The 19,681-nt window shown below is 42.7% G+C and overlaps 1 protein-coding gene across 7 annotated transcripts in view; it reads right to left on the bottom strand.

Moving 5' to 3' along the window:
• Nucleotides 1-19,681, bottom strand: part of LOC138764694 (diacylglycerol kinase beta-like) — a 137,305-nt gene that overhangs the window by 38,544 nt on the left and 79,080 nt on the right. For all 7 annotated transcript variants that reach the window (XM_069940923.1, XM_069940922.1, XM_069940924.1 and 4 more), the window contains 2 exons: nt 19,224-19,298; nt 958-1,043 (listed from right to left, as the gene is read on the bottom strand). In XM_069940923.1, the coding sequence (XP_069797024.1) occupies nt 958-1,043; nt 19,224-19,298 (161 nt within the window). The remainder of the gene's footprint in view (nt 1-957; nt 1,044-19,223; nt 19,299-19,681) is intronic.

Here is a 19,681-nt window from a genome sequence, read left to right as displayed (position 1 = left end):
ACCTAGCGATGTCACTCTAAACCCATCCTATCCATGGTCCAACCCACCCACACTAATCCCACCTGGTGATGTCACTCTAAACCCATCCTATCCATGGTCCAACCCACCCACACTGATCCCACCTGGCGATGTCACTCTAAACCCATCCTATCCATGGTCCAACCCACCCACACTGATCCCACCTGGCGATGTCACTCTAAACCCATCCTATCCATGGTCCAACCCACCCACACTAATCCCACCTGGCGATGTCACTCTAAACCCATCCTATCCATGGTCCAACCCACCCACACTGGTCCCACCTGGCGATGTCACTCTAAACCCATCCTATCCATGATCCAACCCACCCACACTGGTCCCACCTGGCGATGTCACTCTAAACCCATCCTATCCATGGTCCAACCCACCCACACTGGTCCCACCTGGCGATGTCACTCTAAACCCATCCTATCCATGGTCCAACCCACCCACACTGGTCCCACCTGGCGATGTCACTCTAAACCCATCCTATCCATGGTCCAACCCACCCACACTAATCCCACCTGGCGATGTCACTCTAAACCCATCCTATCCATGGTCCCACCTGGCGATGTCACTCTAAACCCATCCTATCCATGGTCCAACCCACCCACACTGGTCCCACCTGCCCACATCCCTCTGTGACAGGACTGCTTGAGAGGGAGCTTCCCCAAGTGCCTAGCATGTACTGCCCCGCCTTTGGAATGTGTAAATGGGACTGTGTGGGTGGAGGCTGGGTATCTTGATCATGGCAACTCTGCCTCTGAAATTGAAACGACAATCACTGAACCCCCATCATTTCGCATCAGCTGGAACACCTTGTCTATGATTAAAGATCAATTATTTTAAATGTAATCTTCATAAATTCATAATATCAAAATAGGATAAGCATTTTTAAAGCATCTTTTCTCATTGAAAGTTCATTAAAGCATACAATACCAATGGAGTCGAGGATCCACCCCACAGTGCCATCACCTCCACACACCAAGACACGGATATTGGGAACGTCCTGAAAGAATTTCAGCCTGCAAGAGAGGGAACTGTTAAAGAACGTTTCTGATTATTCAAGATGGTGCTTTAGGGTGAGGTTTCTCCCTGAGGGCTTTCGCGGGCATTCTTCATGGGCCTGTCTATGTCACCGCCGGGGTCGAGGTTTGCAGGCCTCGGGGCCTTCCTGTCTACGTCACCGCCAGGGCGGAAGTTTGCAGGCCTCGGGGACTTCCTATCTATGTCACTGCCGGGGTGGAAATTCGCGGGCCTCAGGAACTTCCTGTCTATGTCACCGCCAGGGCAGGTAACAAGAGCCAAGGCAGCTACATTAACTCTCTCATATACGAAAGATTTAAACGATGGATGTATGAAGGCAGTCTAACCCTAAGAAGAGAGATTATTTATTTCATTCCAAAAAAAATGATGCACCTACCAGAATAGATTTATTTTTGCTATCATAAAAACGGAATATTTAGCTAGGCTGCCCTCAGATCATTCGCCGCTAACCTTGGTAATACAATTATCGGAGAAGCAGGAAAATAAATACAGATGGCGATTAAATACAATGTTACTAAAAAGGAAGGATTTTAAACAATTTATACGACAGATTGAACTTTTTTGTTTAGCTAATTTGGGATCAACAGACAATAGCTTTCTAATATGGGACACATTAAAGGAATAGCTGCGAGGACAAATTATTTCATATACAAAAAGGATTAGATTAGGATTTAATGCGGAAATAAATAAATTGGAAATGGAGATAGGAGAATTAGAAAAGGAATATCAAAGGATGGGAAATAAAGACAAATATAGATCACTGGAAAATAAGAAAATCCAATACAACACCTTACAAACACATAGAATAGAAAAGACTATATTAAATACAAAACCAAAATACTATGAATTGTGAAAAAGTGCAGAAAGTATCATCACGGCAACTGAAGGTTGAAGCATCAGCGGGAGCGATAAATGCTGTACAAAAGGAAAATGACACGATTACATACAATCAGATAAATGAAACTTTTCAACAATATTACAAAAATTTATATAAATCTGACTCGCCGGGGATGAGGCTGAAATATATAAGATTTTGGATGAAGTGGAACTCTTGAAGTTGAATGATGAGGACAGGCAGGAATTAGATTTACAGTTTTTTACCAAGGAAGAAATTTAAAAAAACACTGGGGTCGCCTCAAGCCAACAAAGCCCCAGGCGAGGGTGGATTTCTGGTCAAGTTTTATTAAACAATTTAAAGAGCTGTTAATGCCCCTGTTTATGGATGTAATAGAATAAGCAGTGAAAACCCAGAATTACCAGATTCCTTCTCAACAGCAATAATTACTGTGTTGCCCAGAGAAAAAGAGATCCTATGAAAACTTCTTCTTATCGACCAATATCTTTTTTGAATGTAGATTACAAAATAACTGCGAACAGCAAACAGATTGGGGCAATTTTTTACCTAAATTAATTCACATAGATCGATTTGTTAAAGGGAGGCAAGCGTCAAATAACTTGGCGCAACTATTTAAAACGTAATACTCTGAGCTTAGTCACGGAAGGACCCCAATATAGTGGCATCTCCAGATGCAGAAAATGCATTTGACACACTTGTTTAAAACACTGGAGAAGTTAGGTATTGGCAAAAATAATAACCAGATATCAGGAATGTTCCCATTAAGCCGTTTGAGCAGGCACGGCTGCCCCCTTTCTCCGACACTATTTGTCATGGAGTTAGAACCTCTGGCAGAAATGATCAGGGGTGATTCTAAAATTAAAGGCTTCGAAGCTGGACAAGTTCAACACAAGATTAGTTTTTTTGCTGATGATGTACGGCTGTTTATGTCTCACCCCGAAATTACAGGAAATTTTAATAAAATATGGGAGAGTATCAGGATATAAAATAAATATGGAAAACAGAGAAATTTTACCAATAACAAACCAAAATTATGAGCGCTTTAAAGTAAAAAGTATGCTTAAATGGAAAAATGATGGGATGAAATATTTAAGAATCATGCTTGATAACATTTTGAACAATTGATACAAATTGAATTACTTTCCCCTACTGGGAAAAATAGATTTGCATAAGTGGAAGGACCTGCCCCTGACCTTAAAAGGAAGGGTTAACTGGATTAAAATGAAGATCAGGCCAAAGATCCAATATTTGCTCCAATCACTACCAATATATTTATTGAACAAGTTTTAAAAAATAATAAATGGCATTTTTTATGGAACAATAAAGTGCCGAGAAGAGCACTGGACAAATGGACATGGGACGACAAATCAGGGGGTTTGAGGCTTCCTGATTTTAAGAAATACCATCCGGCTTCACAGCTGAGATATTCGGCATTCTTTTTGGAAACAGAATCACTGAATTGGGTACATATGACGCTACACGGGTTAATAAAATCCCAAAGATTTTATTTATCGTTGGAACTGCAAACTAATTAAGAAAAAGTCTTCTCATCCTATACAGAAAATATGGCAAGACACCAACAACATTCTTCTTTTTTTTCTTTGGCTTGGCTTCGCGGACGAAGATTTATGGAGGGGGTAAAAAGTCCACGTCAGCTGCAGGCTCGTTTGTGGCTGACCAGTCCGATGCGGGACAGGCAGACACGATTGCAGCGGTTGCAAGGGAAAATTGGTTGGTTGGGGTTGGGTGTTGGGTTTTTCCTCCTTTGCCTTTTGTCAGTGAGGTGGGCTCTGCGGTCTTCTTCAAAGGAGGCTGCTGCCCGCCAAACTGTGAAGCGCCAAGATGCACGGTTTGAGGCGTTATCAGCCCACTGGCGGTGGTCAATGTGGCAGGCACCAAGAGATTTCTTTAGGCAGTCCTTGTACCTTTTCTTTGGTGCACCTCTGTCACGGTGGCCAGTGGAGAGCTCGCCATATAATACGATCTTGGGAAGGCGATGGTCCTCCATTCTGGAGACGTGACCCATCCAGCGCAGCTGGATCTTCAGCAGCGTGGACTCGATGCTGTCGACCTCTGCCATCTCGAGTACCTCGACGTTAGGGGTGTGAGCGCTCCAATGGATGTTGAGGATGGAGCGGAGACAACGCTGGTGGAAGCGTTCTAGGAGCCGTAGGTGGTGCCGGTAGAGGACCCATGATTCGGAGCCGAACAGGAGTGTGGGTATGACAACGGCTCTGTATACGCTTATCTTTGTGAGGTTTTTCAGTTGGTTGTTTTTCCAGACTCTTTTGTGTAGTCTTCCAAAGGCGCTATTTGCCTTGGCGAGTCTGTTGTCTATCTCATTGTCGATCCTTGCATCTGATGAAATGGTGCAGCCGAGATAGGTAAACTGGTTGACCGTTTTGAGTTTTGTGTGCCCGATGGAGACAACAACATAATAGGGAGGAAAACAGGAATTTCTATAAGGGGTCCGTTAGTTAACAATCTGTTGCACCCTGTGATAATGGGGAACAGGATTTTAATATTTGCTCCCAGAAGGGGATTAGGTACATTGCAGATTGTTATAAGGATGGAATTTTAATATCATTCGAACAAATGAAGCAAATATACAATGTCCCGAATGGGACCTTTCTTTGCTATCTGCAATTGAGGTTTTTAAGAGAAATTTGGGGAAACAATATGACTCCTCTGGAGTCAAATCAATTGGAATGCATTTTATGGTGGTGGGGGGGGGTAATATACCCAAGTTTATTATTCAAATTTATTTTACCCTCCAGATGGATGGGAAAAAGCTCAGAATTCATAGGTCCAGGGAAAGATGGGAAGCAGATTTAGCAGTGAATATATCAGAATATTCCAGGGCTGAATGGTGTAAAGAAGGGGTAACATTGATTATGAATGCAAGGTATGGTTTGGTGCAACAAAATTTTCTCCATCAATTATCTTTGACTCCGCAAAGACTGCACAAATCAAAATCCGAGAGATCCAACAGACATTTTTGAAGTTAAATAGAAGGAGGAACGTTTCTCCATTCTGTTTGGACATGAGTGAAAGTAAATGTTTTCTGGCAGGAAGTGTCAGAACGATTAGTTAAGATTACAGGAGTCAACTTCCCCAGCAATCCAGAATTATATTTGCCATCAGTAATCATTTAACTGAGTTCCAAATCTCGTTTACTGTGATTGCACTGGCGAGAGCCAAGAAATGTGTTGCCAACACGTGGAAATCCGATGGATATCAGAAATGGAAAGTTGTATTCCCATGGAAAAGATTACTTATAATTTAAGAAACAAACACAATACATTCCTGAAGACCTGGCAGCCATATTTGAACTTTATTGGTACACAAGTGTAATATAAATGCGTGATCTGTCCGCAACCTTAGACTATTATTTTTACCAGTTAAATAGACAGTGAGTCTCAGCGGGAGACAAAATTACTCTGTACCTGCTTATCTTGTTAAAGTCAAGGGGAAGGGGGTACTGGGGGTGGGCTGGAATGTTTTTGTTTTGTTTTGTTTTGGAATTTTTATATTGGTTTGTTTATAAATATATATTTAAATTGTACTTTTTGTATTTTTATATTTATTTGTAAGTGGTATATAGATTATTCTGGTGTATATATATATATATATATATATATGTAAAGAATGTATCAGAGATAAGTGTTTGAAAACCAAAAATAAAATTTAAAAAAAGGTAGTTTATTCAGTGATTTCAAGAAATCACCTTAGTACAGTAATTACTAGGCCCTTTCAAGCTGCCTTGTAAAATGGGGTTAACCGGGCTATTTCCTTGGTTAGCGCCCCACTCACAAGGCAGCGTGAAAGGGTCTGACACGGTTAGCGATGCCAATAATCAACCAGATCCCTGCCCTACCTCGGAGGTAGTCAGGGAACCCATTAATACTTGTGTTTTCCCGTGGCTTTAAAGCGAAAATGGCCGACCCAGTTACTCCTGTGATGTCAGTGCTTGCCAGCAAAAGGGGAGAGAGAGGCCGCCAGTAGGGCAGAGGGGACCCCGTGATCGGCAGGCCGGGGGGGGGGGGGGAAATGCTGCGATCGGCTGCCATGGGGGCAGAGGGGTCAGCTGCCAAAGGGGGGGGCACAGGAACAATTGGCAGCTGGTGGGGGGGGGGAACGGGGGAGACATCAATAGTTTGTGTGACGCGTCATTCAATGCGTCATCGCAGGGACAGAATCCCCCTTAAATCGCCAGGTAGGTGATTTACTGGGTCGGTCCCACCCCATCTTGAAAGGTGCTGGGAGCACCATCAACCCATTTAACGGAGGGAGGAGTCACGTGATGGAGTAGTAGCTGGTAGGGGAACTCCAGCCCTCTCCAGAAAAGTTAAAAAAATATAGAGAAAAAGCAAAGGCACAAACTTAAAAACCAAAACAAAGTGAAAGTAAAAGTGTGAAGAAAATGGCAGCGAAGAAAGAAAAACCAAAAACAACGGGAAGAAAAGAAGAAGGAAAGACGTCGGAAGAAGAAGGTGAAGGCCTTACCTGTCCGAAGAGGCCCACCGCGGAGAGAGAAGCCCGCTCCCACAGGTCAGTGGAGGTCCCGGGCTCGGGACTACAAAAATGGCTCGCAGAGCCGAGTAAAAGTGCGAGGAGTCGCGCATGCGCGATGCACATTAAAAAAAAACACACTGACGGGAGGGGGGAACAGCTGCGGAGTCGATCTCCACAGCTGAGAGAGACACCTGCAGCACAGCAGCAGGTGCAGAACACAGACAATAACGACAACAAGAAAGAAGAGGGTAAAAAGAAAACAAGGAAACAACAGATGGTCAACCCAGAGGAAGAAGAAGAAGAAGAACAGAAAGAAGTGGAAGAAGAGAAAGGCAAGACAATGGATGTATCTTTTTTTAAAGAATATATGGAATCAGTGAAAGAATGGCAATTACAAGAATTTGATGAGATAAAAAGAAGAATTAAGAATGCAGAAGAAAAAATGAATAAAATGGAAATGGCCATATCAGAATTGGCAAAAAGAGTGGAAAATATGGAAAAACGAGAAACATTTGTAGATATGGAAGTAAAAGAGTTAAAAGAGAAATTAGAAGAATCTAATAAAAAAGCTAAAGAGGCACAGGAGCTGTTAGCTCAGAAGATAGATATAATAGAAAACTATAATAGAAGAAATAATATAAAGATAGTGGGCCTTAAGGAATATGAAGAAGGCAAGAATATGAGAGAATTTATAAAAGATTGGATCCCCAGGGTCCTGGGAAGACCAGAATTACAGGAAGAAATGGAAATAGAGAGGGCACATAGAACTTTAGCCCTGAAACCACAACCGCAGCAAAAACCAAGATCCATTTTAGTAAAATTCTTAAGATATACAACAAGAGAAAATATATTGGAGAAAACAATGAAGAAAGTAAGAGAGGACAAAAAGCCACTGGAATATAAAGGTCAAAAAATTTTTTTCTATCCAGACATAAGTTTTGAACTCCTGAAGAAGAGGAAGGAGTTCAATACAGCGAAAACGATCTTATGGAAAAAAGGATATAAGTTTATGTTAAGGAACCCAGCGGTACTTAAAATAATTATTCCAGGGCAACAAAACAGACTATTCTCGGATCCAGAGGAAGCAAGGAAATTTGCAGAACAACTACAAAACAAGCAGAGAGATGAAGACATGTAATAAGAGTAAAAATGACCACGATCTATATGTATGTGTGTAAAGGGGTATATGTGTGTGTATATATATAGTGTGCATACATGAATGTATCCGTATTTAGAGGAAAATATATAGAGTATAGACAAGAATTAATAAGGGAGGGAAATGGAATAGAGGGAATAAGGAGGGAATTAAAAGAGTGACCTTTGTTACATATGAAAATTGAAATCTTTTCTGGGGGGGCTGGGTGGGGAGGAGTTACGGTCACTGCAAAATCAGCTGACGTTTGCAAGTGAATTCGCAAATCCAAATGGAGAGGGGAGATGTGGTTGTCTGACAAGAGATAAAGGACAACTCAGGAGGGGGAGGGGAGAATGGGGTTAAAGAAGTTTTAAATAGGAGAATAGGGAAAATGTTTGATGTTTTAGAAATGTTGTCTTATAAAGTGTTCAAAACAAGAAAGCAGAAATGAATAAGAAGGAAAGGTGATGATGGAGAAACGGAAAGGGAAGATAAACAAAGTATAAAATGGCTACGCTGAACTATATGACTTTAAATATTAACGGAATACATAACCAAATTAAAAGGAAGAAACTGCTAAATTTACTGAAAAAAGAAAAAATTGATATAGCATTTGTGCAAGAAACACATTTAACTGAATTGGAGCACAAGAAATTAAAGAGAGATTGGGTAGGACATGTAACAGCAGCGTCGTATAATTCAAAAGCAAGAGGAGTAGCTATATTAATTAGTAAAAATGTGCCAATTAAAATAGAAGAGGAAATAATAGATCCAGCAGGGAGATATGTAATGATAAAATGTCAGATATATTCGGAGCTTTGGAATCTACTCAATGTATATTCATCCAACGAAGAAGATCAAAAGTTTATGCAAGATATTTTTTTGAAGATAGCAGATACGCAAGGGAACATATTAATAGGAGGGGATTTCAACCTGAATTTGGATTCAAATATGGACAAAACTGGGAAAAAAAATAACAGAAAGAACAAAGTAACCAAATTTATAATTAAATCGATGGAAGAAATGCAACTTTTGGATATATGGAGGAAACAACACCCAAAGGAAAAGGAATATTCCTATTACTCGGCTAGACATAAAACATACTCAAGAATAGAGCTATTTTTGTTATCAGCTCCGATGCAAGATAGAGTAAGAAAAACAGAATATAAAGCTAGAATATTATCGGACCATTCACCCTTAATATTGACAATAAAGTTAGAGGACATCCCTCCAAGAATGTATAGATGGAGATTAAACTCCATGTTACTCAAAAGGCAGGATTTTATAGAATTCATTGAAAGACAAATTAAAATGTATTTTGAAATAAATACGGAATCAGTGAAAGATAAGTTTATACTATGGGATGCAATGAAAGCGTTCATTAGAGAGCAAATAATAAGTTATGTAACCAAGATGAAGAAGGACTATAATCAGGAAACAGAGCAGTTGGAAAGGGAAATAGTAAATATAGAAAAAGAATTAGCAATGAAGGAAGATACAACTAAAAGAAGAGAATTGGCAGATAAAAAAATAAAATATGAAACACTACAATCAAATAAGGTGGAGAAGAATATAATGAAGAACAAACAGAAATATTATGAACTAGGGGAAAATAACGCACAAAATTCTAGCATGGCAGCTTAAGACAGAACAAACTAAGAAAATGGTATTGGCATCAAGGAAAAAAGACAAACAAATCACATATAATCCAAAGGAGATCAAAGCAATTTAACTTAAGCAGGTCAACATGGCAGGGATGCCCACTATCACACTTATTGTTCGCTTTAGCTATAGAACCACTAGCAGAACTGATAAGAACAGAAAATAAAATAAAAAGGGATAAAAATAAAAGACAAGGAATATAAAATCAGTTTATTTGCAGATGACGTTATAGTATACTTAACAGAACCAGAAATATCAATAAAAGAATTACATAAGAAATTGAAGGAATATGGAGAAGTGTTGGGATACAAGATTAATGCAAATAAAGGTGAAGCAATGCCAATGAATAATGCGGATTTCTCAAAATTTAAGAAAGAATCACCATTCAGATGGCAAATGCAAGCAATACGATACCTAGGTATACAAATAAATAAAAACCTCGGCCATGTATATAAACTCAATTATTATCCACTAATGAAAAAATTACAGGACGATTTAGAGCATTGGAAAGATTCACCACTAACACTAATAGGAAGGATAAACTGTATTAAAATGAAAATTTTTCCAAGGATATTATACCTATTTCAGGCATTGCCAATACACTTGACAGAGAAATTCTTCAACGAGTTAAAGAAAATAATAAGGAAATTTTTATGGAAAGGGGGGAAACCGAGGATAGCACTAGATAAATTAACAGAATGGTATAAACAAGGAGGCTTACAACTGCCAAACTTTAAAAATTATTATAGAGCCGCACAATTAAGATACCTATCAGATTTTTATCAAACAAGGGAAAAGCCAGATTGGACTAGATTAGAATTAGATAAAATAAGGGAAAAGATACCTGAACACATATTATATAAATGGGATGGAAAATTGGTACAACATATAAGTTCTCCAGTATTACATCATCTACTCAATATTTGGAAGAAGATTCATGTAGAAAGAAATAAAACAAATTATCAATTACCAAAACTAATATTGACGCAAAATAAGTTACTCCCTTTTACAGTAGATAACCTTTCCTTTAGAGAATGGGAAAAAAAGGGATCAAAAGAATAGAAAATTGTTTTTCAGGAAATAGATTATTATCCTTTGAACAAATGAAAGGTAAATACAATATAACTCAAGATACAGTGCTGGCATATTACCAATTGAGATCCTACTTGAAGGACAAATTAGGAAGCAGCCTGAGTTTACCAGAGGGAAGTAACTTTGAATATGTGATTACAGATACAATGATAATCAAAAGATTTATAACAAATATGTATATTAAACTGCAAGAAAAGGAGAATGAGGAAACAAATGGTAAAAGTAAACAAAAAATGGGAACAAGATTTAAATATAAAGATAAAAAAGGAAACATGGGAGAAGTTATGTCCTGGAACGATGAGAAATACAATAAATACGAGGTTACGTATGATACAATATAACTGGATACACAGGCTATACATTACACCTCAAAAGTTAAATAAATGGGACCCAACAGTATCTGATAGATGTTTTCGATGTAAAAAAGAAATGGGAACAACAATTCATGCAATCTGGACATGTGAGAAAGTAGAAAAATTTTGGGAAGATCTAAACCAAATATTAAATAAAATGACAGAAAACAATATACCAAAGAATCCAGAGATCTTCCTCCTAAGTAACATAAAAAACAAAGAATTTGGAATTGATTTGGATGATGCACAAAAAAGATTTGTTAAGATAGCTCTAGCCGTAGCAAAAAAATGTATTATGTCAATCTGGAAATCGGAAGATAATTTGAAAATACAACAATGGTATATAGAAATGAATAAATGTATTCCATTAGAAAAAATAACATATAGTTTAAGAAATAATATTGAAATATTTGAACAAATATGGGAGCCTTACATGAAACATAATAGAGAAAACCTACCGGGGACATTCACTACCTAAATTAACGAAAGGAGAAGGAAATGAAAAGAATTGACTCAGTGGAATTTCTTGTTTATTTTTATTGAATGACAACATTGTTTGACTGGTTTAATGTATCCTAGATTTTGTACTTTAAATGGACGGGGGGGGGAGAGGGGAGGTAGGGAGGGTGGTATGGGAGGGGTGGTGGGGGGGGAGAAAATGGCACTGTATATATTTGAAAAGGAAAAAGTATGTATGTGGTTTATGGTGTGAAAAATAAATAAATAAATAAATAGAAGACCCATTTAACGGACCTGGGTCCCAGGAGGGCTACCCTGGTGCGCAGTTTAAAAGTACCTACAGTATTACATTAATTGTGTTAGACACGTTCAAATTACAACACGATCGTCACCACCCACTGGAGCCCCTGTGGCCCAGAAATCTCCCATCGTACCTGTGGAAACTGTGTACTCCCCTTCCAGGGAACATGAGGGTACAAACACATCCATGGGAAAGGGGTAGGCTGTCAGCCGGGGCCAAACCCTCGACTACCCGCTGCCAGGACCCATGGATGGTCAACTTGGCCAAGCCCAGAAACAGACCAACCAGGAGATCGCCTTTGAGTGACCCACCCCACTCCCCCCTCCCCCCCCACCCTGCCCGGGTGACTGAAGATCAGGAGGGTGGGGCTGATATGCAGCCAAAATGTGTGGAGCATCCCCTTCAGATATCCAGATAGAGGCTGCAACCTTTCACATTCTGTGTATATATGGTACGTTGCCTCGTCCCAAAGGGCCTGTACTGTGCGGTAGTGCGGTAGTGTTCTATGTTCTCCGTGTTCCATGTGACTGTTGCTGCCTGTGTGGTGGTAAAGATGAACTTACTGCCAAATAATTAATCGCGGTGAGACTTCTGGTCCTTGTGGGTGATCTGTGGAGTTTACACGGTGGTGCCAGAGGGTAAATAGCATGTATGTGAAGAGGTCTGCAAATCTACTACTGCAGTAGAGCATGGCCGCCGGAAGTGGAAAGGATTGTGGGAAGGGAGATGGTGAAACAGCCAATCAGCAAGTCAAGAAGAAGCCTGCAGATGCAGTTCACAGAGCATCCACAGGAAGTAGAGGGTGACCAATGCTCTGGGCCTGGGCCCTTCGTCTCGGCGTGACAAAGGTAGGGGGGAGGAGAGGATTGGAGGGAGGAAGGGATGGGGAGAGGAAGGAGGAAGGGGCAGGAAGGACGGAGCAAGGGGAGGAGAGAAGAGGAGGGAGGAAAGAGTGGAGACAAGAGGAGGGATGAAGCAGGGGGAGGAGAGGAGGGAGGAATGGGCTGGGTAGGAGGTAGTATGTGGAAGGGAGGAAGGGGCAGGGAGAGGAGAGAAGGGTAGGGGTGGAGATGAGGAACAAAGGGGCAGGAGAGGAGAAAAGGGAGGAAGGGGCAGGGGAATGAAGCAGCTCCTTCAGAAGGGACAATACAGGGTGAATGCCTGAATGGCCTCAAACTGGGCTCCGTGGTTTAAAGATTCGCATTTAACCATAAAAGATGGGAAGTTACAGTCAGGCCAGCCACAGGGCACAGGCTGGTGAGGTTGAGGGGCCTACCTGCTCCTAATGCACATGCCATTTGTTCAGGTTACTCCAGTTGGAACGTTATGGCACGAAAGTCCAAACCTGCACTTTGCCCTTTTGGACTTCTGAAGAGGACGCAAAAAATCATCGAGGACCCTTCCACCCCACACACGGCATCTTTCAGCTGCTCCCATCAGGGAAGAGATACGGGAGGATCAGAGCCAGCACCACCAGGCTGAGGAACAGCTTTTCCCATGGGCAGTGAGAACGCTGACAGTCCAAAGGAACTGCTCGCACTAACCCCCCCGATGCTCCCATACATACGAAATAATATTTATTTATTTGTACAGCTGAATGTATTGTTTGTACCTGTGTTGTGTCTGCGTGTTTTGCACCAAAGACCGGTTGGTGAGAATAAACTTGGCTTGACCGAAGAAGGTTACACTGATACGAGACACAGAACGGAAGGTTTGTCCTTTGAAATTGGACATTACAGTAAATATTTGAGTCAGAGCAGAACATGTGGAGATGCTCTGATGGTACTGAAATGCACAACCGTGCTGGAGAAACTCGGCAGGTCGTGCAGCAACTTTCCCCAGCACCTTTGAGTGTTGTGTCAAGAGAAATACTTGCTTCCTTCACCTTTGTCCTCATGAGTGAAGATGCCATGGCTGAGCACTCACATTTCCAGCCCCCTCCGTTCGGATGGCACACGTGTGTAATGAAATGTTGGGTAGAGTTAACTCAGCAGCTATGACACCATAGTTGTCAACAGTATCACCAACGGCAATGAGAAAGTGTACAGGAGGGAGATGGTGTCATATCAACAACATTGCGCTCAATGTTAGCAAAACCAAGGAGATGATTGTGAACTTCAGGAGGGAGTTGGGAGAACATGATCCAGTCCTCATCGAGTGGAGAGGGTCGAGAACCTCAAATTCCAACATCTCCGAGGGTCTGTCCTGGAGTCTCCGCGATGATGCAAAGAAGGCTCGCCAGCGGCTATACTCGGTGAGGTGTTTGAAGAGATTCGCTACGTCAGCATGAACTTCTACAGGTGTTCCGTGGAGAGCATCCTGGCTGGTTGCATCACTGGCTGGTTGCATCACTGTCTGGTACAGAAGTGTCAATGCTCAGGACAAGAATAAACTCCAGAGGGTTGTTAACTCACCCTGAAACATCACAGGCACCAGACTTCACTCCATCGAGGACATCTATATGAGACGGTGTCTTAAAAAAACAGCCTCTATCCTCAAGGACCCCCCCCACCCAGGCCATGCCCTCTTCACTCTGCTACCATCAGGGAAAAGGTACAGGAGCCTGAAGACGAGCACTCAGCGGCACGAGGACAGCTTCTTCCCCGCTGCCGTCAGATTCTTGAACCATCAATGAACCAAAGACACTGCCTCACTTTGACTTTTCATGCACTATTTTTATATATTTTTGTGAGTTGGTTTATAGTATATTTGCCACAAAACAACAAATTTCATAACTTGTTCATGACAATAAATTCTGATTCCAGTTCTAATCAAGCCCACCACACATGAACCATCTTCCTCTTTCTGTTCCGTGACGAAGCCAGGTACACTCCAGGTTGGGAACTGTGGGCAAGGCTGGAGGGTCATTGGTAAGGGTTGGGAGCCTAGTGTCCCTAGTTTAGTTAGGTACAAGCCTTACCTGCAAGGCACAGCAAGAGGTGGTGGGTATCGTACATTGTAACTTGATTGTAAAGCCTTCTCCCCGCGAGTGGTTGTGAATGTGTAGCGACCCATGGACTACTCCACGACCTGACTCAAGTAGCGACACGTGAACACAATGGTTGAGCAGGCAGCATGGGCCTAGAGAGCCTTCTTCCATAGGCCACAATGGCAACGGAGGGAATGGACCAATTACCAATCAGCGATTGGCAGAGCATAGGCCACGCCCACTGATGACGTAGGCAGAGCGAATGACCAATAAATCAGTACTGTTTGTACACTCGAGTGTGCGCGTCTTCTCTGGAGCTCTAACCCAGAGTTATGACCGCAGCCACAAGCTACGTGCATCATTTAATCTGGCGAGTGTGGGTATGTTAAGTCAAGACAAGTTTATTGTCATCTGATTGTACAAGTGCAACCTGACGGAGCAGCATTCTCCGGTCCTCGGGGCAAAACACGCAGACATGCAACCAGGCGTAACACATATACAGGTAAACAATATCCATGAAGGACAAGTATTTTATTTATACAAATAAATAAACAAATATTGTCTCATGAATATGAGAGCCTCAGAGGGTGAGTGGGAGCAGTTTCTATGGTTTTTCAGCGTTCTCAGTGCCCGTGGGAAGAAGCTGTTCCTCAGCCTGGTGATGCTGGACTCTAATCCTCCTGTATCTCTTCCCCGACAAGAGCAGCTGAAAGATGCTGAGTCCAGGGCAGAAAGGGAACCTCGGTGATTTTGCACCCCCTCTTTGGACAGCAGTGTATGAGAGTCTCGGAGGATTAGTGTGAACAGTTCCTTTGGTCGTTCAGTGTTCTCAGTGCCCGTGGGGAGAAGGGCATGTGTGTGTCCTTTAGCCCGACTGTGACTCCCCTCCACGTGTAAATAAAACACTACTGTTCAATCACCAGTGTTCAGACTCATTAGTCTTGCGACCAACCAAACCGGCTTCACCTACGCAATAGCCTTTGAGAGTCATTGCACTGAATTACACAACCTGAAGACGTGCACAGAAACAGCTTCTACCCCCCCCCACCCACCACCAGATCCCTGAACAGACAGTGAACCACAGACCCTTCCTCACTTACTCTTCTTTGCATTCATTTTTTAAAAAAATGTAATTTATAGCAATGTTTGCGCCCCTGACGCTGCTGCAAAGCAGTGACATGTTCCTGACAGTAAGCTCAGATTCTAAATTTTGAAATGCTTGGTCTCAGTGGTGACGAGTCAGTGAATCATTTGCTGGGCGTTGGCTGAACCAAATGAGTGATCACATTGTCAAGCCTTCACTGATGCATCATGGCCAAATTCAGCACAGGCCACTGTTTGCACCAGCTACACTTGGTAGCTCCAGACATGATGAAGCCCTCGGCCTGTTATTGTCCAGCCCTCTGCAGGACCGCATCCCCTCAATCAGAATTTATTGTTGCAAACAAGCCACGAAATTCGTCGTCTTGCGGCAGCGTCACAGGGCAAAAGTTCATATAAACCACCTTCCAACAATAAATAAAAACAGTGCACGAAAAAGTCCAAGTGAGGCAGGGTCTTCGGTTCATTGATGGTTCACGAATCTGATGGCGGAGGGGAAGAAGCTGTCCTTGTCCCAGTGAGTGTTCATCTTCAGGCTCCTGTACCTTTCCCCGATGGTAGCAGAGTGAAGAGGGTATGGCCTGGGAGGTGGGGGTCCTTGAGGAAAGAGGCTGCTTCTTTAAGACACCGCCTCATGTCAATGTCCTCGATGGAGTGAAGTCTGGTGCCTGTGATGTCACAGGCCAAGTTAACAACCCTCTGGAGATTTTTCTTGTCCTGAGGGTTGGCGCCTCTGTACCAGACGGTGATGCAACCAGTCAGAATGCTCTCCACGGTTCACCTGCAGAAGTTTTCGGTGACATACCGAATCTCATCAAACACCTCACAGGTAAACGTTCCATTATTGTCATGTAACATTACATTGAGAATGTAACATACTTTAAATTCGTTGACTTTTGTCTACCGTAAGGCAGACAGAAAGTCACATCTCTCGCAGAAACCTACAGCATCTGGTGGTCCAAGGCAGTCTCCCCTCCAAGTACTGACCAGGCCTGAGTCTGCTTAGCTTCCAAGATTAGACAATCACAGGCCATTAGTATAGCCACAGGGGTGCCTTATTCATGATTTCATCGACACGGAGGCTCCAGGACAGATCCTCGGAGATGTTGACACCCAGGGACATTTCCGACATTTTACCCTCTCCCCTGCTGAGCCCTCCCCGAGGACTGCTACGTGTTCCCCAGTTTGAGGCTACCTCTGACCATGCTGGGCAAGTCCAGGAGGCATCGAGCTACGGGTGTGAGCCTCTCAATTCCCCGTCAGCCATCCACAACACAAGGAGCAAGAGCAAGAGCGTCGATGTGACCAACTGGTGTGGCTTCTTGTCATTCCTTGGATGCCAATTATCCACCTGAACAACAGGCAGGATGCCAGGAGATGAGAGATGCCCGGGGGAGATATTCTCGCCACTCAGAATCAGAAGCTCAGGAGGACATGTCTATAGGGGCAGAATGAACAATGACAAAATAATCCTTCAATATGTGGTAAAACCCCTGTTATCCGGAATTCAAGGAACCGGCAGCCTCAAGCAACAGTGGATGTTTGCTTTTCAACCCCCTTCGTCCAGGACCAGGATGATGCTCTGTTCTTCAGCAAATGTAGTGTAAGGAATGGAGGTCTTGGACACTTTTGTTTCCCCAGTCCTCCCTTATTTTTTTCACACAGCCGCTGCGTTCCAGGAAATTATTCCCAATTTCCCGGAACACAGTCTGTGTATAAAAAGATCGGAGCAGGAATAAGGGGTCATTCCCATTCTGACATTTTACCTCCCTGACCCCGAGTTATTTTCCCGGATCGCCCACGGTGTAAATCGAACTGCAGATGATCCGTGAACAACGGGCTAATGAATGGGATGTTCAGCCTCCTTAAAAACCACACTTCAGGTGTTCTATCTAAACCCGCCGCATGATAAGGATATTTGGAGTTTTGGTCATTCCTGTGTGAGCAACTACTCCAGGGTGGTCGGGAGACACTTCAACACACAGGAAAATCACGCAAGTTCTATGTAAGAATAAATATTCTTGATTACACACATAGCTTGGCTGGAGATCCATCACCCCCCCCACCCCCCCAGGGAATCCAGGAGCTCTCAGAACATGCTAAGATGTGCCTTCAACACTATCTGACATTAACCAATTTCAAAACAGTCATCGGCATGTCTGCAAACATTATCATTATCTCATCAGTGTTAAGCTATGAAGTAATTGATCAAGTCAAATTGGTGTTACCACATTCCAGAGTCTCTCACTATCCCTGGTCAGGGCTAATGGAATGTAGATGGCTGTCGTGCTGGGCAACACAGATCCTAGGCCCGCTTCACTGTTCCAGCATAAATATTAACCAAATTGTATTTCTGTATTAATATTTTGGCCAATTAACCAATCTGTTCATGTGTTTGATGTATTAATCAACACCAATCTAAACCACGTTGAACCTTACCTCTACACAACCGGCAAAAAGAAGGCGTGGAAAACAAATAGGTAAGAGAGAGGAACGTTTAAAATTGGTGCCCGCCTCTCTCCTCCACCCCCCACCCCCACTCACCACCCTCAGTTGGCCAATCCACGCAATCTCAAGCAATTGGAAAATCACTCACCTACCAATTCCATAGATACTGAATACCAGGGGTTTGACTACGTTGTTCAAGCATTTCCTTCAATTTGGAGACATTAATTTCCTGAACCAAACACTGCCCAATTTCCAAAAGCAATATAGTAAAATGTCCCTCCCTGTATCTCCCTCTGTTCCAGTTTCACTGATTCCTTCCTCTAGACCAGTGGTTCTCAACCTTTTTCTTCCCACTCACATCCCACTTTAAGTAATCCCTACACCATCTATCGGTGTTCTGTGATTAGTGAGGGATTGCTTAAGGTGGGATATGAGTGGGAAGGGAAGGTTGAGAATTATTGCTCTAGGCTCGATTGTTACTGAGATATTTTGCTTGAGAAAAGTTGTCATTGGCCCATTTCCTTTGGAGTTGTGAAATTGTGCACATAACGAGTCAATTAGGTATGATTAAAACAGTGGTTTTCAACATTTTTATTTCCACCCCCATCCCACCTTAATCAATCACTTTCTAATCACAGAGCACCTATGGCATAAGGATTACTTAAAGTGATATGTGAGTGGAAAGAAAAAGGTTGAGAACTACTACTCTAGACAGGTGACACCCAGTGGAACTGCGCTTATTATCCCCGGGGGCTTCACTCACAGACTGACATGAATTTGATCAAAGCCACACAATGAGAGGCGGTGGATTAAGAAAGTGGCCTCTATCCTCAAGGACCCCCACCACCCCTTTAGGAAGGAGGTGCAGGACCCTAAAGACAAATGCTCAGTGGCACAAGGACAGCTTAAATTTAGATTTTTTTTTTGAAAGACATACAGCACAGTAACGATCCGGCATCTCCCAATTTATACCCAATTAAACTACAACCCTCGGTACTCTTCAAACGGTGGGAAAAAATCAGAGCCCCCGGGGAAAACTCTTTACAGACAGAGTGGGATTCAAACCTTGGTCCTGACCGCTGGCGCCGTAACTTCCCCTCCGCCATCAAATTTCTGAACGGACAACAAAACACAGACCCCACCTTTTCTTTTTGCACTGATTTATTTATTTTTGTAATTCAGAGCAACACCAGAATTAGACAAGATGTTTGCTGAGAACCTCAGCCACTTTGGATGGGCATGGAGAGTTTGAATGAGAAGCCATTGTGACCTGAAAGCTATTAAATTGTCACAAAAAACAGCCTTACCCTGGTGTTGGTCCATCTTTGGCCAGGTTGAAAACTTGTCTTGGGTTTAAAAGGTACTGGAACTTCCTTAACACTCTGCAAAAACATAGCAAAGCATCATCTAATTACCTCTGCAAATGTGCTTCCATAACACTCTCTGCCAATCAGGGCCCACTGAAAGACTGAAAGAATCCCACCTGGCTTTCTTGAGATTGAGACATCCAGCCTGGTATCCCCCCCCCAGTACGTTTTTGAATGGTGGAAGGAAACCAAATACCCCCACCCCCCCGGAGAAAAGGCAGACAAGGGGAGAACATTCAAACTCCTTACAGGCAGTGTGGGATTCAAACCTCCAGTCCCGATCACTGGTGCCATAACAACAAAGCATTCACTACACCACTCGAGTGGATTCCCCGTTTCCCTGAAACGCATGGCATTCCAACGTTGGGCATGGGATGAAATTTTGCTGGCTTGCTTGG

This window comes from Narcine bancroftii, chromosome 5, assembly GCF_036971445.1.
Source record: "Narcine bancroftii isolate sNarBan1 chromosome 5, sNarBan1.hap1, whole genome shotgun sequence".
Classification (NCBI taxonomy): Eukaryota; Metazoa; Chordata; class Chondrichthyes; order Torpediniformes; family Narcinidae; genus Narcine; species Narcine bancroftii.
This window is presented reverse-complemented; position numbering and strand designations above follow the sequence as displayed.